General features: G+C 39.7%; 1 protein-coding gene and 1 pseudogene across 2 annotated transcripts in view; one reads left to right on the top strand and one right to left on the bottom strand.

Moving 5' to 3' along the window:
• Positions 1–591: 591 nt before the first annotated feature.
• On the top strand, positions 592–15,386 carry LOC138037021 (SHC-transforming protein 1-like; annotated as a pseudogene).
• A 5,265-nt stretch (positions 15,387–20,651) lies between these two features.
• Positions 20,652–25,470, bottom strand: part of LOC138039196 (lon protease homolog, mitochondrial-like) — a 73,728-nt gene continuing 68,909 nt past the window's right edge. For both annotated transcript variants that reach the window (XM_068885391.1, XM_068885392.1), the window contains 4 exons: positions 24,073–24,144; positions 23,063–23,188; positions 22,056–22,094; positions 20,652–21,972 (listed from right to left, as the gene is read on the bottom strand). In XM_068885391.1, coding sequence (XP_068741492.1) covers positions 21,826–21,972; positions 22,056–22,094; positions 23,063–23,188; positions 24,073–24,144 — 384 coding nt within the window. In that variant the 3' untranslated portion in view covers positions 20,652–21,825. The remainder of the gene's footprint in view (positions 21,973–22,055; positions 22,095–23,062; positions 23,189–24,072; positions 24,145–25,470) is intronic.

Here is a 25,470-nt window from a genome sequence, read left to right as displayed (position 1 = left end):
CTTTAATCGTTTCCTTTAAAGATATTTTTTTGTACATAAACCGAAAATCGGGACGTAAAAAAATTCCAACTAGCCGTGAAATGCGCGCAAACAAAACAACTGGCTCGTTCTGCTTCACTAAACAAGTTTTGGTTGGCCTAGCACCGTGACAATTTTAACCAATACGAGACTTAATTCTCTCACGCCCAAAAGTACAAACTTTAAACCTTCGAAACATCTTTAAAACGCTTTAAACCTTTTTTTTTGTCCATTCTTTCAAAAACGATAGCTGCCTGCGAACAAAACGAACGATAGAAAGGTCCTACAAAGCCGATACAAAACGATAGGAAACGAAAATTAAAAGTGCGATGTTTCGGATCAAAATGTAACACTGTCCAACGAAAAATTTTCGGATTCCACCAACTTTGTCTCATGTTGCTGTCCGCTAACAAAGCAAAATCAACAACAACGGGAAAGTATCAAAATAAACAGGCAGACATAATAGACACGCTTTATTTTCGGTATTATTCCAGATAAATACTTTGTAACAAAGAAATAACAGATAAACTTCGGGTATTGTCGGTAAGCGTTTGACAACCAATACCGTGCGCAATGGCCAAATTTATACGTAAGTCGTCTTCTTTTGTCCTTGTTTTGCTCAACTTGTTGTATACAATCAAATATTACTTTTTGCACCATGAAAAAAAAAAGAAATCTTGCTCGATCACTGCAATAATTTAACTGTTTTTTTTTTATATCTCTAGCGCAAAAACCTCGTTTTAGGAAAAGCACTAACTGCTTGACGAAGTTACACTCCCATTCTTTCATTCGCAGTGAATGTTGAACGGTTTTTGTTGAACGCGGTCAAAGGAACGCACCCGTTCTTTTTCTTGTAAATGCGGCTGCATGGAACGCGTCCAATGGAACAAAAGAGAACAGAGCTGGACAACGGATTTGGAAACGGGGTTATTAGAACGGATAAAAGAACGGGATAATGAGAACGGAAATTGAACGAATATGTAAACGCGTTCCGTTTCAAGCGTTCCTGTTAGGTTAATTCTGAGCGGTACTGTAACCTAAAGCTTATTCAAAAGACTTTTTTAATGAAAAGAAACATGGTGTTTTCATTTTTGAAATAATCTCCAATCATTTTGGAGGTATTAAAGTTTTGTTGTGTAAAAACTGATGAGGTCATCAGTGGTTCCAAAGGAAAAGCAAATCACAAATTAAGCAATAGAGGACGTTTTCCGTGATTCCATTAGCATCATCTAAACACGAGGGGGAGATGGGGAGAATTCGAACCAGTTATGCAAACCCTGAGACATAGAATGTTCCTCAGAAATATTAAGCAGTTCTCTTAAAACTTGGCACCAGTAATGTACATCACGGCATGTGCAAAATGGACACCCATTGCTGCATTAAATATGCCATGTCAAACAGCTTGCTTCCAGATCGATTGTGTGCAAAACAGACATGTCCCTCATTTTTTGGGTCTCAAACAAACATTATCCACTGTCAATGAGTTGAGTTAGGAAGAGATTTACGGCAGCATGGACTCTATGTTTGTTTTTTGGAGCAGCACTGTCTGTGTTGCCTGATTTGAGGAGGAAATGTTAGATCACATGTTACGTACATGAATTGTATTTCAGTTAAAACCAAAAGAGACGGGGACACAAAGGTGTTCCCATGGTTACAGTGTATGTCATACTCTGCAACTGTCTTGCACCTTTCTCCAAGGGTTATTGCTCCAAATGCCAAATTTGTCTGAATAATATGTTATTATCGCTTGTTACGTAAAAAGCATGGACATGAAAAGTACTGAGTTCATTTTAAAATTTGTCTGCAGATAGATTCTGTGTTCCTTGTTAGAATTAAACTGACTTATGCTGAAACCCTTTGATCTTGGAAGCGGCCTGGTACTGTAAAATTGTCTGCCATTTGACAGACAACAATAATCTGGGAAAGTGCAAATCTTGGGAGGGGAATGAATAGACTTTTTCATTTGTTTAGTGCTGACCTTTTGGAGTGTTTGTTTTCAAATAATTTCAGAAGTTCCTTCGATGAGTGACAATGCGTGCGAATTTAAAATATGACTTTGTCATCAGCTGGGATCAAGTTAACAAGTATCGAAAGTGGAAGATTAATTGTCAATCATGACATGCAAGGATGTTCTTTCGCTAGTGGGGTGCCGGGAAGAAAAGGTATTTAGAAGTCTTCTAATCATTATTTTCTTTTGTTCATGATATCATAATATAAAATTATTCATGCATGGAATGGCTTGACAGAATACACTGTCAAAGTTTTTGGAGAGTCCAAGAGGGAGGAAGAGGGTTGTGTGTTAAGGAGGACAGTGGAGGGTTTCACCATTATGCATTTACATGTAGGGGAATCTTTGTTTTACACCTGTGGCTCCATTAGAATCATTTCTGTCAATCATTGTATAATAAATATTTTCAGCCAAAAGATATCAGCCATGAATATTGAAATTGTTACAGTATAAATTATTAGTTATGTTTATATCTGAAAATACTCTATATATTCTTTGAGTACTAACTTAAGTACATGTAATTTTCCAATTGTACAAACAACATTATTATTTTATGGCCTCCATTTGTATCAACTTAATTATATTCTCAATGTCTCCTAAGGCGAGAGGGCAAATTTTCAATATTAATAAACTCGATGTAATGTTTGAATAAGATTATCACTTGCTGACGGCTACATGTGTTTTAAGGGTTCCTTTTATATGAAACGGGTCATAGTAATTATATTAATCTGCAAACAGTTGCGATTTGAGATGCCAATGCTGCATTATGTTGGCAGCTTGGTAGGAGAAAATATTATTAGATCATATTCACAAAGCAATGGGGCCCAATACGAGAATATATTTTCTTCCAATTACCGCCAATATATGCAGGTTGGCATCTCAAAATCGCAATTAAAATTTGTATTTGATCCATCCATTACAAGCATAAATAAAACTGTGAAAAAAAAAAAAAACAGTTTGAGCCAGCAAGATCAACATTTCAACTCTCATCAGGTCAAAGTGAACAGCCAACTGGTGTTCCTTATTTTTACACATTCTTAACAATGAATTTAAAACAGTATAGAAACTAAACATACGGAAACATGTCAAAATATTGAAATCTTTCAATAGTATTTGTAAACAAATGTGAACTTATTTTATGGCATTGGCATGAGGAACCCATTTCAATAACGAGATTATTTCACACACCGGGAGAGGATTGTGCTACTGGTTGATATACACTTGTCTGGGAACCTCTGTTTACAATCTACCATTTAGGTTAGAAGACTGCTAACATAATGACCCTTAACTTTGATGTCCACTCCTACACAGTTAACACTGTTACAAAATACATGTAATGTTTTTGGTAGGACTGCATTGATATGATAGGATATGTAGCCAAAGATCAAGTCAATGGAAGAGGTTTGATCACATGCTTTCATATCTGTGTTACCTACATTGTAACTATAGTGTGAAATCTATGGCTTTTGAACCGCTCTTTCCAAAAACAGTGGCTTACTGTATTTGTTTTTTGTCATGTTTACTAGTAATAATTTATTACTCTCGTTCTGAGGAAGAAAGGACTCCTAGATTCTGCAATGAGCTGTTGTAAGTCAAACGCAAAAAATGAAATAATGGGGACTTGGTTAAAACTAGCCAAGAATGAATAATTGTGGGGGCAAATACATGATTTTGAATCTGATATTAAAGTCCTAAACTTATTAGGCAACAATGAAGTGCTGCATGAGTGTAGCTTTTTAGAAGTAAACTGTGCTTTAAGTTCTTCAGTTACCGGTATGTAACTGAAGAACTTATAGTTTATTCATTTCTTGGCTAGTTTTTATAGTTTACTTTCAACAAAGATACATGTACACTCATGCAGCACTTCATTGTAGGACTGTCCCTTCTTTGCCCTTACAAGAAATTGTTAATTGGTTGCATGGCTAGGTCCAACCAATGTCTCTCTCTCTCTGAATGAAAGGATAGCTAAGGAGAAGACCTTGGTTCTTAGGTTGAAACAAAACTACTTTTTTTGTTGGATTTACAAAGGTCTTGTTAAAGTTATAATGATGATGATGAAGATGATGATGGTATGAATGGTTTTTCACAGCTTGCTTTGTTGTTGACTGTGGTGGAGGATTAGCGTATGATGTCATCAACACTATTGGACAAGCTTTTGAGATTCGCTTTAAAGTTGTTTTACAGGAATCCACCACTGGCTACAGAAGTTCCTGAAAGGTAAGTTACTGTATTATGACTTCTATAACTACACTTTGAAGTTCTTTGGGGGTGTATTTCAATGTAGGGCCCAAGATTAAGGTTTTGAAAAGTTGGTTGATTTACTCAAGCAAACTGACACACCAAAAACAGCACACATACTTTTTTCCAGAACAAATACTGTAACTTGTTCCAGTTGAGAGTGTTGAATGATGATGTTGTCATTCTGTGTGTGTTGTTTTACATAAAGTAAAGGCACTTCATTTAACATCGGTAGTTCCTTCAGTTACGAAACTGGTATCAATGGAAGCCGACGGTGCGCCCTTTACACCCCCCTACCTCTGTCAGTGCTCCTGTAAGCTATAGCTTCAGGGAACAAAGGAAAGTCGAAACAGACGTTGAAGTCACCGAGAATCGAACCGGGCACCTCTTGCGCTGAAAGCCACTTACTAACCAACTGAGCCCATGCCTGTTCCCACAGATCAACAGATCAAATTATTATTATTATTATTATTATTATTATTATTATTATTATTATTATTATTATTGTAAGATCCAAACAATATATTTGGACAAAATTATCCAGTCTACAGCGAAATAATGTTTCTTGAAAAATATTTAGGTTTTTTTGCAAATCGCTGTTAAATAATGTAGTACATGTGCACATTTGCCACTATCAAAATATGATATTTTAGAGATTGTTCTCAATTACTAAACATTGCTGGCATAGTAAGTAAATGTCTTTGTTAGATTTTCAGAGTCAATATTTGGAAATGAGGATCATGTCTATGACATGGAATATGAAGAACCAAAAGGATGATGGCAAAAATGGTTCAGGTAGGTGGCCCCACATCCTGAAGGTGGTGGATGTAGGTGGATTGAATGATTCCTTCATCTGTAAATTTTTCTTGACAATGATGGAATGGCAGACAAAATGGTTCCCACTGACAGTGTCCGTTTAAGTGTCAATTAAAGCAACTGTCCCAAGTTGTAGACAAGAGGTGATAGCAATTAAAAAAAGAATGAGGAACTCAAAGAACTTCTTCTCATCCAGCTTCCTCTCAAGTTTTGTGCAAAATCCCTTCCAAATTTATTTGTGGTTTTAAGCACTTTCTTTGACAGAAATGGGTTGCAATTTGATGATGAACTCGAGGAACAATAATTACATATTCATTGCTGGTTTTACACACTTCTTTTGCCAGAAAATTGGGTTGCAATTTGATGCTGAACTCGGGAAAGAACAATAATTACATATTCATTGCTGGTTTACACACTTATTTTTGCCAGAAATTGGGTTGCAATTTGATGATGAACTCGAAGAACAATAATTACAAATTTATTGCTGGTTTTATACACTTTTTTTGCCAGAATTGAGTTGCAATTTGATGATGAACTCGAAGAACAATAATGACATATTTATTGCTGGTTTTACACACTTCTTTTTGCCAGAAATTGGGTTGCAATTTGATGATGAACTCGAAGAACAATAATTACATATTCATTGCTGGTTTTACACACTTCTTTTTGCCAGAATTGGGTTGCAATTTGATGATGAACTCGAAGAACAATAATTACAAATTTATTGCTGGTTTTATACACTTTTTTTGCCAGAATTTGGGTTGCAATTTGATGATAAACTCGAAGAACAATAATTACAAATTATTGCTGGTTTTACACAGTTTTTTGTCAGAAATTGGGTTGCAATTTGATGATGACTAACATTGATTAACAAACAATTTCTAAGTCCCAAGAGAAACTCGAAACGATGCTCTATCATTTAGCTTCAGGAAATGTATAGAACTTATACATGTACCCTGTATGTAGGCCATTAACGTTTTTGAGTGTGTCTACCCATTAATCCCTGAAGCGGGTTCCTCTGGCGTTAGACAGAGTAAAATCTATAAGTCTCACTCTAAGGACTCAAATTAGGTTCAGTTGACATTCTCCTTGCATTTTGCTTGGACAGGAGTGTTGAAAGTTTGCATTCTCTTAATTGCTGCAGAGGGGATGGTAAATTTTTAGCTCAGTAAACAAATGCAGAGATTTATTTATTAATAACATGGGTGACAAATTACTCCTTAATTTTGGCACGAAATTTCAGGGTTAATTTATAATTTCACATGTGAAATTAGATTGTTGCCATGGCAACTGTTCATATAGTGCTAAAATGGCGTCCAGGTTTGAAAATTAATAATTTGTCACCCATTATATTAATAGCTAATCAAATGGTATACCCGTGAAATTAGAGAATAATTTCACTTGCGTTTTGTCCAAAATCAAGTAATTTCCCTCGCTTAAAGGCTCGGGAAATTGTTTGAATTATTTAATTATTTAAGTTTGGGCATACCCTCTGATTACTTCATGTAGCCCAATCACTGCTCACATAAATTCACTGGTTTGCTTTTCTAGCCACCAAATATATATCAGTCCGCCGAAGTTGAGCGACCTGGTTACATGGCTCTGAGAACCACTACGACACGAGAACTTGGTGACTATGACAACCCCAACAAGGGCCTCCACGGCCATGGCTATGATGTCCCTAAAGGAACACATGTGGGCTATGAGGCTCCTGTGAACCAATTAAACAGACGTAATACAGGTCACGGACGTAAGTGTTAATGCTCTATTCAAGTTGAATTGGGGTCTAATAAATCGATTGCAAGTAACACAACCACAACAACAAAGTAATTTGTAACTACACATTATCTACAAATAAGATTGTTGTATAGGAGATAACACCTCATTTAGCGACTAGATAGAAGAGACACAAATACACTTGATTTACAGAACTACTTCAAGAGCTCTCCTTCAAGTACAAAACTCCTAAGTGTATGAAAAGTGAAAACTCTGATGGATCTCGAAAAAGTATTGCATAGCTATTTCATACTGTACCATGTTATAGACTTTGCATAACCCTGAACAAAGAAGGAACAGGTCGTTCGCCACCAAACTCCAGACAGACAGATAACATTGGTACAATTTAAAATTGCTGATGGACGAACAAAAGGAGCTAATGAGAGATCTTTTGTTTTCGTCCATGACGGCGATGACGTAACGTGAAAACCGCGCATTGGCATAGGACAAAGGCAACAGCCTTCCTGCTCTCTTTTTGACTTTGTTTTATAAGTGGTCATAAGTCATATGTTACAAGAATATCTTGGGATGTCCATCTGCACATCATAGGGCTCCATTTAGTGGTTGGATTTAAAACAATTTATTGCATTTGACATCTCAATCTTCCAATTCCTTACATAATTTGTAAATTAACTCCGAAATCCTGCGGGGATGGGTCAATATAATGTGATGTATGAATAAATATTATCGATGTGGTAATAAATCTGTCGATTAGATTCGAGCAAACTCGCCTTCGCCTTTATCCCCTCAGTAACCATTGGTATGGAAAATTTATTGTTCCACTAGGAAAGCAAATGGCGTGGATAAGAGCAACGTTTTTTTTCTCCGCTTTTAATTTTGGACCATTTCTTTGCATTTCTACAGGCAAGCTCTGTCGTGAGACGGGATCACATGAGATCACAGGTCACCTATTTGTGAAAATGTAAGGTTTATATGGGAAAATGCAGGACACATATAGAGCGAAAATCAAGCCTAGAAATGTGTAAGGAATTGCGAACAAATCCCGAGTTAGGGACTGTCATTGGCCAGAGAATAGGTTACTCGTCGCCAGGCGCCCCAAGTGTAACCGTCGTTTTCCAGCTAACCAAGATGTGAGCCCCGCGGCTGTTTGGAAGGTCGTTATACGAGTTTCACGGAGCCTGCTGTCTTCGCTCAGCTAGCTGAAGAGGATTTAGTGGTTTCAGGGCTTCGGGAATCTCCTATTCAACGACCCTCGTGTGTTATTTACCGATTGGATTCGGCTTTCGTGGAAAAAAAATCGCTCTGAATTTGGCTCGATTGGGCCAAGATGGCGTTGTCAGCTTCCTACCTTTCCGTTTTCCTTGTATAGAAGGTGAAGTGGACCTTACTTTTCGAAACTCCGTGTACGTTGTAAAGCAGCTGCAACAAGCCATGTAGTAGGTTTTTTATTCGCAATTTCTTACAAATTGCGAGGCTTGATTTCCGCTCCATATGTCCTGTATAGTCCACTTCAGAAAATACCATAATACTCCTTGTTTGTACCCCCAAATTTTGCATAAGCATTGTTTCCAGTTTCTCTTGGGGACTTACAATGGTCCCAAGTGATCACAAAAACCATGCTTATGAAAAATTTGAGGGGGACAAACAAAGAGTATTATGGTATTATCCCAAGTGGCCTATATCCCCTTATAGACCCTACATTTTGACAAATAGGCTGGGTTACCTGTGATGAGATAAGAGAGATCTTGCGTCGCGTTTACCGCAGAATGCAAACGTCGAACTGAATTTTGCGTTTTGCCAAAATGGAAGAAACTTGTGTGATCTTAGCGCATTTTTGCCAGTTAGCTTTGGTTATCAAGCAATTTCTCAAAGGAGCAAGACAATTCAGAAGAGAAGAATTTTATCCCCTGCCGTTTTCAAATCCCGTTTCACTTTTTAAACACGATGCTAAATTGGTAGGCAACGCTTTTTGTGGTACTCGTTTATTTCGCAGCTGTGCGAGACAATAAAGTGTAAAGACTTCAATAACAATCTAAAGCAGAAGCCGTGCCGGTCATTTTTAATTGCTGGCCTAAACACAACCACAGACTGAAATCTTTGTATCGTGGAAATGACTTCCAATTCATTTTCCCAGTTTCAGGTGTTTATGACAATCCGACAGAACTCACAGGTGCCTCTGCTAACAGAAATGGTATCAGTTACGCTGACAGCATAAAATTCGCCGCTGGGGCGAATTTTGAGAACCCTGATAATTCAGCATTCTTTGAAAATCCGTTGGCAACGCCTTTAGTTCCTCAGAGAGTTGACAGCTTGGAGCACCATTCAACTGAAAGTCCTTACGATAATCCGTTGGCTCCAAATAGTGGCTCAGGTACTTGCTGTTCTATAATTTAATTGCATGTGAATAGAGTGGTTTTAAGGTACAGTATTTAACTAAAATTACATTATGTAAGTGTCAAACTAGCCAACGATGGAACGAACGAGTAAACTGAAAATGTTGATGAAAAAGCGAGTTTTATCGACTGTACGTTGATTACACGTTTTGCATATTTGAGACGGAACAAGTTGCACTTTTATTCTTTGATTTCATGAACACCAGGCACCCTAACATATGTTTTACCATGGAGAAAGAGGTGGACCATAAATACCGTTTTTGAATGTCTTTATTCATAACCATTCACAAGGGTCCTACAACCCCGTTTTTTCCTAAGAAAAAGCTCACGGGTCTTCTAACTAATTACTTTAGTTTCACCGCTCCATCGTACAAAATTGGGCTTGTTAAAACACTTGTTGATAGAACCTTTAAAATCAACAACACTTGGACTGGCTTTCGCAATGACGTTAAGAGCCTCACTTTCCTTTTACACAATAACCTTTTCCCCTTCATATCTATTTGAGTAGTATTTAGTAGTGTATTATTGGAGCCCAGACTCCCTCAAATAATGGCAACCAAGCCGGTTCAATCCTCTGTTTCATTGAAGTATTTTAAGTTACCTTATGTAGGTTTCCTTTTCTACAGAAGCCCAGAGTAGATTACGTAAACCAGTAAAGCGTTTTTGCGTTGATTTAGACATTACGCTAGCATTTTCTTCTTTTAAGATCTGCAACATGTTCAGTGGGAGGGAGCCTAAGCACACGCGTTTTTGAGACGCGGACGGCAACCAGAAGTGAATATTTCGCACGCCAGGATACCGGTCTCCCAGCTTTTGAAACTTAGGGTATCTAATAGTGAAAAGATACTTAGCGATATAAATGTGGTTGTGTGAAGACAATTTAAAAAGGGAAATACCTCACTTCCGGTTGCCGTCCGCGTCTCAAAAATGTGCGTGCTTAAGCTCCCTATTAGGTTTATTTAGGGAATGTCAGTTGCGACGGCGCGCGCGGAAAAAAGACCAATGAATATTCAAAATAGAGTAGAATCCACTCTTGTAATTAATTATTAATTAGTTCAAAAATTTGTAACGCGCAAATATCTATATGGATATAATCAAATGCGCGGTAAAAATAATTAAGTTAAAAAAATGGTGTAACTGAAATATAAATTGCTTACAAAGGCGCGCAAAAAAGTAGAATTAGTATAACTATGCATTAATAACATTAAGAGTAAAGTATGTATTTAATAAGATCCTAATTATAAGTTACATTGAAAAAAACAAGTGTCAAGCGAAGATTTAAATTTGCTAAAATTAGTTTCGTTACGTATATTGTTCTGCAATTCGTTCCATACTGCTGAAGCTGCCGTTTTAAAAGAGCGATCACCCAGTGTCTTTTTTGACTTAATACAGTAGATGGTATCTTCTATATTCTGAATTCTCATTGGGTATTTTTGCTGCGCTCGACGTCTTCACTAACGTTCCCGTTCTGTTGCTAGATAAGACTATGATAGGAAATTACAACAACAATAACAACGCAAAACTTACATTAAAACTAACATTAAAACATCGATGTACCGGTAGCTAAAAAGATAGAGTTAGCTCTGCATGTTTTAGCTACCTATTTAGACTGGGATTTTCCCAGCGGACATGCATGAGCTGCCTAAAATGGAGAAGCAGCTCTCAGAACAGAGCCTGCGACATTCCTCAGAGAGTTGCAAATGTTGGAAAATGTGAGAACTCCTGTCCCTTCTCAGATGCTCACGAATGTGCGTCAAAATGCATCGGGATGTTGCACAAGTGAATTAAGCACTTTGAATTTTTTATTGTCGAGTTGCCAAGTTTAGTTTGTTTTTCTTTTGATACACTGTTTGCGCATTATTCGTTAAGTGATTGTTTGTACTTAGTATTGTAACTTTTAACGGCAGTTTAAAATTCTAACGGCAATGTATTAATATAAGTTCAAATTGTAACATTGACATAAATTCAAATTTGCACTGTAACGAACTCTTGCTACTGAAGGTGACCGATGATCGATCGAAACATGTCTCGCAAACTCAAAGTTGTTGACCATTTTTTACAAAAAAGCGCGTTCCAAAGCATCTTTTTTCCATCTCGTTGCGTTCTTTGTTCCCACTGAACACTGCAAAGTGATGCTAGTTGGCTTTCTCTCAATATTAGCTATTCTTTTTCCCTAAAATAGAAACACTTTGTGATCGTGGTAAATGTGATGGAATGAACGTCGTATTTATTTACGCAGGTCAAGATGGGTGGGCTACATTTGATGAGAACGTGGCACCCCCTCCTCCCCCGTTGTCATTTCCACGACCCTCCTCAAGAAAGCCACCTCCGGTCCCTAAACCGTACGCTGTGACCAAAGTGCAGAAGGAAGAGCACAGCGAAGTACCAACTGCAACACCATCAGCTGCAGAGTATGAAAGTAAGGACAACAATTCTTCGTTTCCTTGGGATCTCTTACTTATCCCATGGTATGATATCCAGGACACGGGATTTCGTTTAGCTCAAGACTGTATTGCTGTTGTGCGATTCCAGTGGTAGCCAGCCATTTGAATCGGCCGGACAAGGACAAGTCCGCCTTTCTGAAAGACACGTAGACCTTTACCGTACAATCCCGGTTTTATGATTCAGGACAGACAAAAGAGGCAAAAGTTCGAAGGGTAATATCATTGCGGAGATACAGGTATTCGACGCCCGAAACTTTTGCGTGGAGACCAAAAGGCGTTCCCGTTTACAAAATCTTGGTCCATGATCTGGCCCGGGTTGCTCGAAGCTTGGTTAGCGCTAACCAGCGTTAAATACCATGGAAACGTATAGGATTTGATACCTTAACCTACGGTTAGCGCTAACCAGGCTTCGAACAACCGGCCCCAGGGCCACACATAACGAAATTGGGCAAATTTATGAAACTCTGTGTGTTGTTTCATGTCGTCGTCTGGTAACAGCCATTACAGCACCAGCGGCAAGAAAGAGCGAAAAAAGCTAGGACAACAACCTCGTTTCCAAAGGATCTTTTACTCGTTTCACGTGGATATGAAATCTATCCCTAGATTTCTCACATCACGCCCAGACGAAAACTGAGGGTTAATTTGTAATGAAGTTATTTGTGGCTTCCTTTGATTCTTTAGGGCCTTTGGATTCAGAGGTGTGGTACCACGGTCCCATGTCTCGCGCGGAAGCTGAATTGCTACTCGAAGACGAGGGCGACTTCTTGGTGAGAGAAAGCAAGTCCAAAGCTGGTCAGTACGTCCTGTCTGGAGTTCAGAAAGGACAGCCAAAACATTTGCTTCTGGTTGATCCGGAGGGGAAGGTTTGTTTTGTTCCAAATGTTTGTCAATTTTACTTGAAAGGGAAACACTGAGTTTTCTTGACTGACACTAGTCCCTCATTTTATTGAGGAGCAGGAATGGGGTGGGGGGGGGGGGGGGAAGAGGTTAGTGAAGTGATGTGCGCGCGAGCATAAATCTTTGCGAGAAGGCGCTGTTCGTGGAAGAAAGCAAAAAGTTTCTTTTTAGTAATGCTATACAGACTGAGTACTCCAACTTGATTTTGCCGATCATTCTATTCAGCGCAAAAGTAAAGGACTTCTCATAGTCTGTGAATTGTCGAGATAAGTGCAAGGTTCTTCTCGTAGTCTACTAACTATACATCGTCTCTCTGTAGTGCCAATCATTAACAACAATAACATTTTTAAACTCATTTTAATAACGGCGTAGAGTCAAACTCTGAATTGCTCACAACAATCGATTATAGAATCGCAAAGTTATTTTAATCTAGTTTGATCGAGCTTCAAATGCCTGACAAAAATACCGCTCCCAGGAAAAGGAACGTGGTATAGAAAGTGACAAATGTAAAATTCGGTTATAAACTCACGAATTTCCTAAGCAAAAGCTCATCTCAATAAACGCAGCTACTTGCCTACGTAGAACCCCGAAGCTGTCAATTGCGAGTTCGCTTTGTATTTCGGAAGAGGTTACAGTAGGATATAGAATACATAAAAGCATATAATTGAACTGCGGTTGAAGTTAATGGAAGGCACAGGAAACAGTTGGGATGACTGTGATCATTCATGCGTTTTTTTGCAGGTTCGAACCAGAGATCGAGTGTTTTCAAGTGTTCAAGAACTAGTTGCCTACCACATGGATAATCACTTACCTATTATATCGTCAGGCAGCCAGGTTACCATAATACACCCTGTTCACAAACATTAATTCACCTGTACTTACTGGCGTTTTGTAGAAACTTCGTTTCCGTAAAATGATACTGGTTAATTTTAAGATTGCTGTTGGTTGTTAAGATAAAGCGTCGAAAGCCTTTCAGGTTCTAAGGTACATTTGTAAAACCAAAATTTTACTTATTCTTAAAAGGGGGTCTTTTAAAAAGTTTTCAGGAAATGAAAGAGCGATTTACTTTCAGGTTTCGTGTCATATTTTCGTTTTTAGACAGGGGGGTAAATATATCCTCTAAAAAATGGCCGAAAAGTTTTCGACGGTGCGGCCTTCGAAAACACTCCCAAGGTTACAGCTAAGCCCGCACAAGCAAATTTTATGTTGCAATTTATCTGGGAAGGTACTGTTAACATTTTTTCCAATTAAGCATTGTTGGTTCAGATATGTATTGTTTGTTTGCGAAGGACATTTGGTGTTAACGTTGTTATGGTGTCATTACAGAGCTTTAGATTCTATCTCATAGAACAGTGAGCGCGCGCAAACCAGCCTCATTTTGGCGGAAAAACTTGATATATCGTCGGTAGGAGTTTTGGCATTTTTCGATCAGGAAAAGGCTCAGCGAGTTACCAGCATTAAGAATAATTGAATAACCTATGCTGCTAATAAAGAGTAATACAATATTAATCGTCCGGGTTATAAATTTTCTAAGTATTTTCGCTAAAAACGGGCAGTCAAATCTCGTTCTCGTTCTCTTCCTCGTGCTAGAATCTAAAGGTCCCTATTATGGTGCTCAAGCAACAGGATTTCCTGAAATCGGTGGTGTTGCTTAACTTTTGAAGTTTCCATATACTTTATTAATGGGACTAATGTGAACTTGTTCTTTTTCCTCGTGTACATACGTTGTTTACAGACAGATGATGTTGATTCTCCCTGCTAGGAGAAGTCTCTTTTCTTTTGGGTTCGCTGGGCTGACAGGAAGAGAGTCTTCTGCCATGAGTCGAAACTCACGGTGTTGAGCATGCGCGGCGGTTTCTTAGCGACCGAATCCTCGCGTGATACTTCATGTTGTGTGGACTCACTTAACAACAGCGGAATTACTGTAAAGGAATGCGCGGGAGTCACAGTGAGCAAACAAAACATGGGGCATGCGGTTTGAACAGTGCCGTCCAACATTGAGGGCGGTGGTTGGATCAAAGCGAGTTTCGACCCATGACAGAGGTTTCTTTTCTCTTACTCGTCAGCCACGCGAACGCAAAAGAAGAGAGACCTCTGCTAACAGAAAAGTGTTGATTATTTCGTGTTTTAATCAAGTTGCCAGTGTATGTTGCTCCTATTATGCAATGCACGGGCAAACGAATTTAAAGGAACAAGTTGCTGTCTTCTAGACTGGAGCAAGTACACTTGGCATGTAAAATTTGGTCTTAAAAAGTAATCCCTTAAGTTTTCACAATGAGACTCTTCATGTACAAACATAATCAAACGTACTTGTCTAGGTTAGTCAGAAAATCCTGGTATTTTCGTTTACTTTTATAACACGGAGAAAGAAGTGTAGATTTTATATTTATATCACTTGGAATACTTGCTTTTTGGACGATTGAGTTTTGTCTGCGCGAATTCCGCAAGAACAGCGTAACATATGATTGAAACATCAGATCGAGAAAGGTTTAAGACAAGACCATAAATTTGTAACATACTAAGTTAGCTTCATTTTCTGAAGCATGACATTTCTCCGAAGACTAGCAATGTAGAAAGAAATTTGCAGTTAATGTCAAGTAAATAGTTTTCCTATTTTAGTGAAAGATTAACATATAATTAATCCAATTGAAACCAAAGCTGGCTAAGGTAGTAATAGCTGGTCTATTATTTTACGTTGATATAATTTACTTAGTTCTCTTTCAGTAGATAGGTTTAGATACGAAATGAGAGAACCGGTAATAGAGTCGTAAAACGTACAATTGATTCATAATGTTTTTAAAGTTCTTTCTCGTAATAAAAGTTATTTTTTTCCTCTTGCCTTAATTGAAATGATTCATACTCCAAGCTTTCCTGTACCCCTTCAGACAGGGTTAACGGGAAACAAGAGACCAATGTTGTAAACAAAAACAAGTATTTCGAAGGAAGACAAAATCAGGGCTAACATCTAGGGATTTGAAGAACGACAGGAAACCCCTGACTGATTGACACGTCCTTTTTATTACCAAAACACATCCCAGGTCCTAAAAAAAACCCTTAAAAAAAATTGAGTGACCAGCCCCCTTCCCTGACCTGGATAAAACCCATAATCGCCCAACAGGGATAATAATCAGAAGGAATCCCCTTCTCACGAACACGCCACCCCTAGACATGATAGGAGCCATGCGGCGCATAAAGCCGGAATTTTGTTTCCGTTGCTACTCTGGAAACAGCCGGTTTAAGGGCTTAGTAATACTCTTCTCTTTCGTGGGATACCTTCGGCAAAGTTTTGAAAGACCTTCAAAGATTCCAATCACGTGCTGCTAGAGTTCTCTTAGGTGCTTGTTGTGATATTCGCTCCGCAGACTGAATTGACTCTCTTTCTTGGGAAACACTTGATGATAGACGGCGCTATGCAAAGTCAATTTTAACGTATAAAATGTATTAAATGATTACACCGTCCCCGGTCTTAGGGTCTCTTTTGTTCGAAGAAATGTCGATCAGGTTAATTACCATCTGCGCAATATGGCTACTGCCCTGACACTTCATAAACCGAAAAGGGAATTTCTAAAACAAAGGTTTAAATTTAGCCGTGCTATGCTTTGGAACGAGCTCTCGAATGAAGCGAAACTCGCCGCCGAGTCGATCCCTTCATTTAAGAAGATTTTTAGAAAGTAGCTGGGTCTTCCCAAGAAGTATATTTTTATTGTAGTTTTTCTGTAATAGTGGTAGTAGTTGGGTACTTTAATATACGGTTTAATGTGTCAATACGCCCTCCATGGAAACCAGCCGAGTGTTGTTGGGGCTAGCATGTTCCTCTCTTAAATAACGCATTTTCTACCTACCTACCTATCCTCTCCGTCACTTGACATTTGCGGATACAGTACAGTATTCCTCACACAGGAACAATTAGAATATGAGAACAGTGGCGGCGACACAATCCATCATGATAACTGAATAATATTTTCAATGTGTTAGGCCCGGCCAAACGGCTTCAAGATCCGTTCGATTTTGTTGAACAGCGAAACCGTATGTCGCCCCCCTCCCACCACCCCTTTCAACCGAGTTGAAACAACAACCATTTAACATTTCTTTTGTTGTCGCGAATTTTGAATGAAGTTTGTCCCCCTCTTTCAACATTTGCGACTTCAGATTGTAGTACGAGGACGTTCTCAGTTCTGAGCTCGCGCATTTCGAATATTTTTGGTTCAGTAAACGTAATGCGCGTGTCCATTACAGAAACCTCGTACTCCAGTCTGAAAAACGATGGGCACGATTATGCACACGCACGCTATGCAAACTCAATTTGCATTTGTAATTAATACCCTGGGGATTATGCAAATGAGACTATAAAAGAGGTTACATATGCTCCACCCCGTCACTCTACTCGAGGCCGCAAAAGGGAAGGGTTTGACCTTTGTGTCCGATCAACCCGACTTACTCGATGTATATGGCCGATGCAAGTGTCTCACGCTGCAGCGGAGGAGGCTATAGCGGCAATCAGCAGCTGAGGTACATCCGGCAGTTGAGATTCAATCTGCCGTACGGGCGAATGAGGTACGGTGTCCTACGCGTTGTTGGTGTCCCCTTGGTTTTTAATGTCACGCTGGTTGGACTCTTCGCGTCCTCAGTTTGGTGGTCAATTTTTGATTTGTGCTGACCATACCTGCGTGGTTTGCCTGAGGGGCGAGGTTTTAGTTCTTTTAGTGTCTGTGAGGCTCGCCGACGTAGCGGATTTTGTGGGTGGTTACATTGTCTGTGTGTTTTTGCCTGTGAGGCTTGCCTGTGTAGCAAAATCTTAACTCATTTGCCTGTGACGGAGGCTTGCCTGTGTGGCGGAATCTTAACTCATTTGCCAGTGAGGCTTGCCTGTGTGGTAGAATTTGTACTGGTTTTGCCTGTGAGGCCTGCCTGAGTGGCGAGGTATTTTGCATGGTTTGCCTGTGTGGCGGGGATTTTATCTACATTCTTTGACAAAACTCTCGGGAAAAATCCTAGCTTAAACATCATCTGACATGCACTTACAAAGTATGTTGGTCCTGTGACGAATGTTTTCAGGAGAATGCGTTAAGAAATGACCATTTTTCGTTGTTTTTTATTCTTCCAGTTTTTTCTTTGGTTGTATTTCAAGAGCTCTTGATCGGGGTTGTGATCTTCTTACGACTACAAAAATTCAAACACGCTTTATTCCTCATTCAACTGCCTACGACGGCGTGAACTCAACTCATGCGATGAAAGCGAAAAGCGGTTAAGACTAGAAAACAAACAGATACAAAAATTACTTAGTAAAATGAACTAATCGTAAACAGAAACTCGACGAAAATATACACTTACATTTGTTAGGAGCTGGTAACTGAATTGACTGCTCGAAGCGAAGAAAGTTACATACAAACTGCAAAAAGCGAAACTACTTGAACTACTCACAAGCGAAAATGACTGATCGAGAACCCTAGAAATGACTAAATTAAGCCTCATAAATTAAGCACTAAATTCGTGATTAAAAAATTGACAACTGCATGGGAGGAATTCAACCGCGCTAATGAGCAGGCGTTTGGATCAAACAGGGGTGAGTGACTCCTGTTGGCATACCGTATATCTCGGTAGCCACCACACGTTCTGCTCTCAGGCGTGCTCAAGTCGCTCCCTCCTGGTCGCGAACCCCGGTACCGCTAGTTTTCTTTGTTTTCTATTCCTTATCAATAGTTTGGACTAGAGGTGAAACCCTTATTTACACCCTCTTTTTGTTTACATGATGGGTCGTAAACGAAAGATAATGGTCTCCAATGAGGGGTCCCTGGGGCAAGCAAGTCACTGGGTAGAGTTCCAAAATCAGATTAAAGGTATCAAACTGAGACGCTGTACAGCTTGGGTGTATACAAACGGGGTTCCCGGCCTGGGGGGAGTGACGGAGGCGGTTCATCGGATGGAGGTGCTCTCGTCGGGCGTGTCTCCTGTGTCGGAAGCTTTGAAATTGGGAGATCCCGATCATTCCTTCATTGGTGGCTTACACCAGAACGATAGGGCTTGGGATGATATTCTTGAGAGCCATCCCCTAGCGGAACGTATTGGCAGGTGGATTCGGGACAAAGTGCTCATTCTTGAATTTGCTCGTCCGTTTTCGGGCGTCTATAAGCGAGTCAAATATTTGCCGCCTCCAAAACAGTTTCCAAACCATGCGTCGTACAGAAAGTTCTCCGATTTTATATCTCAGGAAATTATTCTTCGTGTTACTACAGGAGCTTTCAGGTATGGGGGAAGTTGGTGTTGATAACCCCCCCCTCCCCCACCTATTTGGTGTTGCCTTTAACGGTAGAACCGACCAAACCAAGATTATGTATCGATGCCAGGTTATATTACATATTATGTTAAGTAAGGATTGGGAAGAGTAGATCGTGTATAAGTTATGGAATTGAGAGAAATAAACATTTTGTGTTGTCAGGAAGATGAGAATGGAGGCAGGCTTGGGGAAGGCCAGAGCGATTCTCCATACCTAATGCATCCCAGAAAATATTACTTTAAGCACGTTCTTGTTAACCCATAAACGTGCCTCCCACTCATAAAAGAAGTTTTCACAGCACAAGATTTCTTCAAGCGGAAACCAGAGGGGTAAAAACATCAATATGTCCACCACGCATGCTTGCCACCTATTACCTATCGACGTCATGGGGGCAGCCATGGAGCTTCGATGTATACAACATTGGTAAGTCGAAGAGCAACCGGGTTCAAACGACCTCTTTAAACTCCACACCACAATTGTGGTAGCCATGACTGCGCATGCGAGCGAGTGCATGACATTCTCGTCCCCACCCACCTCCCACCCCCCTCCTTCAGGAGACGACGACGGCTACGGTAACGACAACGCCAAGAAACAATATTACTGGTTTAAAAGGAAAAGCAACCGTGCTACGCGTGCCGCACGTACTTTGGCACATTTCTTTGCCGTAGTTTGCGAAAAAACAAATTTTAATTTTGACGACAACGTGAGCTCACAACTAAAGTTAATCTCTCGTTATCTTTGTTTACTTCGAAACCGTTCGTATGCTACCAATTACTTTACAGGATACTTCGCAACGTGAACAAGACATGGAAAAATGATCGCGGAACACATTTGAGACGGAGAACGACCAATACTTTGATACTGTGTTACAGTGCAACGCGCCTTACCGTGTTTAAATTACAACCGTGCGAACTTTGCAAGGAGGCGTGACTGTCAACGAAATTCGCACACCCTGATTGGCAGATAATTTGTAAAAAACTTTGTTAGGTGGCCACGGTAAAGGGCGTCGCACTGTAAAGATGCAAAGCATGGACCATAACAACAAAGACCAAGGGTAGGGTCGGGCGGCCGAGACGTGAGTTCTTGGAATAATAACGGTGTATCCAAACCGGGAAAATTAGGAACACACAAAATCAGCAAAAAGTGGTGGTAGTACGGAGTGTGCCCACTTTTGTGGAGTGTGCAATACTTGGGTAGTATGGCCAGATGTTGAGAATGGCGGACCAATGGATACCAAATAAATGGTTCATCGGGAAACCTAAGACCAACAGACCCGTAGGACGGCGAAGAAAGCGATGGATTCAAAACATTACCGAGCCTCACAGGTGTTCGGTACCTTTCCACTCTGTAATTGACCTCTTTAGCTTGTACGTTTTTTTTTTCCCATTTCAGACCACGTGATGTTTTCTTTTCATAAGTCATTCGTAGATAAGCACGTGCATAAGACAGACGATCTTTGGAAGAAACTGTTCTCTAGAGTAACATCACGTGGTTCTTTGCAAATTTACTGTGGAAATGACAAATTTCAAGTTCTATGAAAAACGTAAGCAAACAGTGCCAAGTTTTTATTTTCCCTTTTATTTTGAACGCCGTTCCATCCAATTTAGTTGATGGGTACTTAGGATAGTATGTAGAAAATGATTTTGTTGGAACAATCACGAAAACGTTTGAAAAACGAAAATCTGCAAGTTTCCATGTGTTCATGTTGCCGTCGTAGGTTTACGGGACCCTTTTGTTATAGACTCAACAGAATATCGCGTTTCTGAATGGTCAATGACGAATGCATAAATAGGTTACTGAGTGCAATACAGAAGTTGCTACCAAAACAGCGATGGAGTAATTTTATTGAGTACATAATAAATAAAAAGCGTATGAAATTCCTTGTGCATTTCGTGATTTATGGTCAATCGTAATGTTTTCAAGGTTCCCAAATTGCTCTTGCCTACGTTGCACTTGCCTTTGCAATTTTGAGAAATTTCAAAACATCACGAGTGACCATAAATCACGAAATAAACAATGACGTTCATGCGAATTCCTATACAAATGCACAAGCGTTCATACGATTTCCTGTACTTTTAAGTACCTAATATCTTCCTCCGGTTGGTTCTGCACCACCGGAAGTCCGGGAATTATGAACTTTCGGTTCCTCTGCTACTTTAGCTACGACTGCGCGTTTTCCGTTGTATGCTCTGCACTTATGTCTAGAAATGCTCGTAATTAGACGCACGCCCGATAGAGACAGTTTCAATCGATTTCGTGAAACCAAAACCAAAGTAATTACTTTGGCCAATCAAAAGGGACGGAGACAATCCAGTAGACCAACCAAAACTCGAAGCAATCACACGTAGCCGACACAAAGCGCGGGAAAATGTGAACGCGCGAGTCACGATTGGTTTTGGTTTCACTTCTGACTGGCTGAAAATGTGGGGCGAGAACTTTAAACCAATCAATTAGTGAAGTAATACAAAACCAAAGTAATTCGCTAATGACTTTCGACACTCAATTGAAAACCGCTCTATTGATAACCAGCACGAAGTGCCCCTTAAGTCTAAGCATTTGCTACGCATTTTCAACAACAAGATAAGTCTGAGGGCTATTTGTGGTTATCGTTTGATAAGGGCAAATGCAACTGTCTATCTTTACTTGAGCACTGGAATTTGGCGGGGGGGGGGGGGAGGGAGGGGAAGGGATACTTGATGACGTTGGGGAGGAGAGGGGCACTTCGTGACGCTGACATCTCTGCGAGGGTGCGATAGTTTTTTTCAGTTGACTTTTTTCACTGTTTGCTCATCAATGATTTAAACTTCGAAAAGGCAGAGCAGTGCCATTATGGATGATGACAAAGCCTACTGCCAAAGCTTACAATTTGTGCAATGCTCAACCCTAGTCTTCTCTGGGTGTCAACATGCAGCTCTGGGCATCGTAGATTCATGTCTTGCAAAGATAAGCTGCACTGGAATACTTTCGCCGTTATATTTCTGCAAGGCAGTTGGTATGACGTCACGACTCAAACGCAATTTTATAAATGTCATTATAATGCGACGCGAAGTGAACTTCAAGTCCTTCTTTCACGAACTCCGGCAGATCAGCAAAGTCTTTTCTATTCCCTTCGGGTAAAATAATGCAGTCTACGTCAGCTCGGCGAGCCTACCAAACAAAAGTTAATAATGTTAACAATCAAAAAAAAAACAACGAATCCAGCGAATCCAGTTGATATAAGTAACACTTACCGCAATGGTCTTCTCTTTTATTCCTCCAACAGGTAAAACCTATAAAACACACGGAAAGCGATATCTATTGAAAACCAGCAAACATGCTTTGCCAAAGTCGTTTTGAGGCCTAGTTCACAAGGTTTTAGTGCCAAGGAACTGTCTTACTTTCTCAACCAATTCTTAATTCACACATCCAAAACAACGTCTTCAAAAAAAAATTTTTTTCTTCCAGTATTTTTTGCGGTACATTGCTTCCGCTGGACTCAAAAGTGCAAAGAGATCAAATTGTACGTTTTACGTTTAGATTCAAGAAAAAAAATCTAATTCTATTTTCTCTTCTTATGTGTTCATGATTCTTGTTCACTCACAAAAACTGGGCAAACAATAAGGTGAACAGTGAACCAAAATAGCGGCAAATTTTGAACATTTCAAAAATAAACCAAGACCTTGTTAATCACTTAAAGAGCATAGCGTTTTCGTCTTAACTGATGCTTAGATTCAAACAAGAAAATAAAAGATCATGGGCACTTAAACGCCTTAAAAAAAAAAGAGATTTTTTGCTTGGTAGGACTGAATTTTAGCATCTGAAAGGGTTATGACTTTATTCTACATCTCAAAATGTCTTTGTACGATAGGCGCCTGGGTTACGGTTTGGGATCTGTTTTAGTTCCCAGGGCCCGGTTGTTCAAAAGCCGATTAACGCTAATCCCAGATTAAAAATTAACCAAGCATTTTATTTCTCTACTTCAAAATGCTGTTCAACGCTGATATTCGGAAGAACTATAAAGTAGAAAAAGTCAATCTTGAAAAGCATTAATAAGCATAAGAAACTTTCACCAAAATGTTGAAAACATGATACCAAAGTTGACGCTAATCCTGGTATAAGTTAATCAGCTTTTGAACAACTGGACCCAGGCGTCCATCGTCCAAGGGTATTCAAGTGCCAAAAAATTCCAGGAAGGGACAAAGTTGTTTTCACGTTTAATTTTAAAAAAAGTAAGGAGATAACGACAGGATTGCATCACCTTTCCAGTGAGGGATACCTCTCCAGTCATAGCTATATTCTGTCTAACAGGTTTGTTAGTAGCAAGAGACAGAAGCGCCGTGATGATAGTACAGCCAGCCGAGGGTCCGTCCTTGGGTGTGGCTCCCTGCAATCAGATAGGCCGTTTATGTTTACTATGAAGTCTCGTTCAAAGAAGATAGACGACGTCCACTGACGAGAGTGTCGTATTTGTCCTCAGTGGTTCCAATTTCAACTCTATAATGCTTAGTAAAAAGCAAACTAGCTGTTTCCTGTCTGTTGTAGTAGTAGTTGCTGTTTTCAGTACACAGACTGCGTATCTGGGGAGAGGTACTTTTCTCGCGTCACCGCAAAAGTGAGCGGATGCCAAGTCGCATGTGAAAACGATCTTCAAAACCATTCGTCACCATACCTCTCGTGGCCACACAAAATACTCGCGCGAACTAAAATAATACCGCAAAAACACCTTGCAACCTCCGCTGGCTATTCAGCCATTGTATTTCTTTTCCTATTCACTGTTGTAAAGCACAGCTTGTAACCTACGGGGGACGTGCGGAATGAGCTAACGAGACAACATTTGTTCACAAATGTCCCTTGTAAAATTCATTAATAATTCATAAGAGTTATGACCAATCAATAGGCAGTATTTGAGTCACATGTGCCCCCCTGTAAACTCCAATGCATGTCCAATTACTGAATGGCAAAACAATCCTTTCATTCAATATATTTTATCATTTCACAAGTACGATAAAATATGAGCGGGAGATTTGTATGGGCGTTTGCAATGGCAAGCCTTCGGCTCGCCATTATAAGAGCCCATGCAGATCTCCCGCTCATATTTTATCCACTACTTAAAACGCGCGGTGCCTGTTCAATTAAGGATGCATGGTCCGAATCAAAAGTACATTTAGAATACAAGACTGCTCAATGATAAGAAACCCACGACCAATAACATTACAAAGTTCCTTATTTCTTTGTCTGAGTATGCTGATGTCACATGACTTTGCTCACCTCCGGTACGTGAAGATGTATGGATGCTCGTTTGAAAAAGTCGTTGCTAGGATCCTCTCTTGCAACGAAACCCTAAAAAGATTAACAAAGATAGAGTGAAAACTCAGTAAGATATGTTACTGACATATTGCTATCGGAAGATCATTTCTGTCATCTCTCCCGACTTGTTCGGAACCGTTAGCGAAAGCCCGGATAAAATTTAGAGGTAGGACTCAGCTCTTTACAACCTCTAATTTCAATGGATCCCTTTAGGACGCAGCTTCCATTTTTCAGGGTTAGGATCCATCGTTGATTGGTTGGTTGTTTTGTTCAATTGTTTTCTGAGCCAATCCCGAGAGCCGTTGTAATAGCGTACTGACCCAAAATTTAGGTTAATGGTGACTGTTCAGTATTTTGTTTTTGGAATGCTTTTAGTGGAAAGTAGTTAGTCGAATACAATCAAACTAACCAAGCAGAACTTGAAAGCATACAGCTGCAGCCGGTACCAAACGTAAGAAATGCTCACAAACATTTTAATGGGGCCTCCTAAATGGCCTCGTCGAGCTACATGAATTTCGTCCCTAACATAATTATTTTTAAAACGGTTTAACCTGCAGTTTCAACGTCATTTTGCTTTGGGTATTCTTCTTAGTGTTAAAAGTGATGCTCGAGTCTTGACCTCAAAAGACCCAAAAATCGCATGGGTTAAAGGTTTACTTCTCAATGATTGACTTAAAGAAGAAAAAGGGTGTTGGGCCCCCAACAAGACGCTCTGAGTAATAAAGTAATGTATCATGAATGCAGAGGAACGCTGGCCCACACTAGTGGTTTGTTTCCCTTAGATTTTTTAGCCTTATCCCAAACTAGAGAGCATAAGCACGCGAAGTTTTTTTCAACACGGACGGCGACCGGAAAGACCATTTTAAATTTTGAAAAATTTTAATGACCGTCAAATTTAATTTCTTTTTTTGCAACGCTTCATTTTTATTTGCCATTTGCTTTCCTTTACAGAAATGTACCAAATGGATTGGACAAATCAGCTTACACTGGCAGATCTGAACTTTGCTTCACATTCAGAATCATTTCAGGATTATCGATCGTAACTGGATTGAAAATTTCAAGCCGTGTTCTCTTCCAATAAAACAATAGGTTCATCCTCTAAAATCAATCTTTGATTGTAGCTCTGAAAAAGTATATCTCTTGTCTTTCTTAAAGAAGTCATGATTCAGTATTAACAAAGAAGACAAAGAATCAAAACTGCTGTACAATTAACTAGCGATGCCGTAAAATCAATGACGTGACAAGCCTAACGCAAACAAGTCAAGTCACAGACGCCGCTCTCGACCCAGTTTCACCTCGGTTACTTGGTGTCCGTGTTGACAAAAAAGTCTTGTGCTTAAGGTCGCTTTTAGTGGAAGA

This window comes from Montipora capricornis, chromosome 2, assembly GCF_036669925.1.
Source record: "Montipora capricornis isolate CH-2021 chromosome 2, ASM3666992v2, whole genome shotgun sequence".
NCBI classification, from domain to species: domain Eukaryota; kingdom Metazoa; phylum Cnidaria; class Anthozoa; order Scleractinia; family Acroporidae; genus Montipora; species Montipora capricornis.
This window is presented reverse-complemented; position numbering and strand designations above follow the sequence as displayed.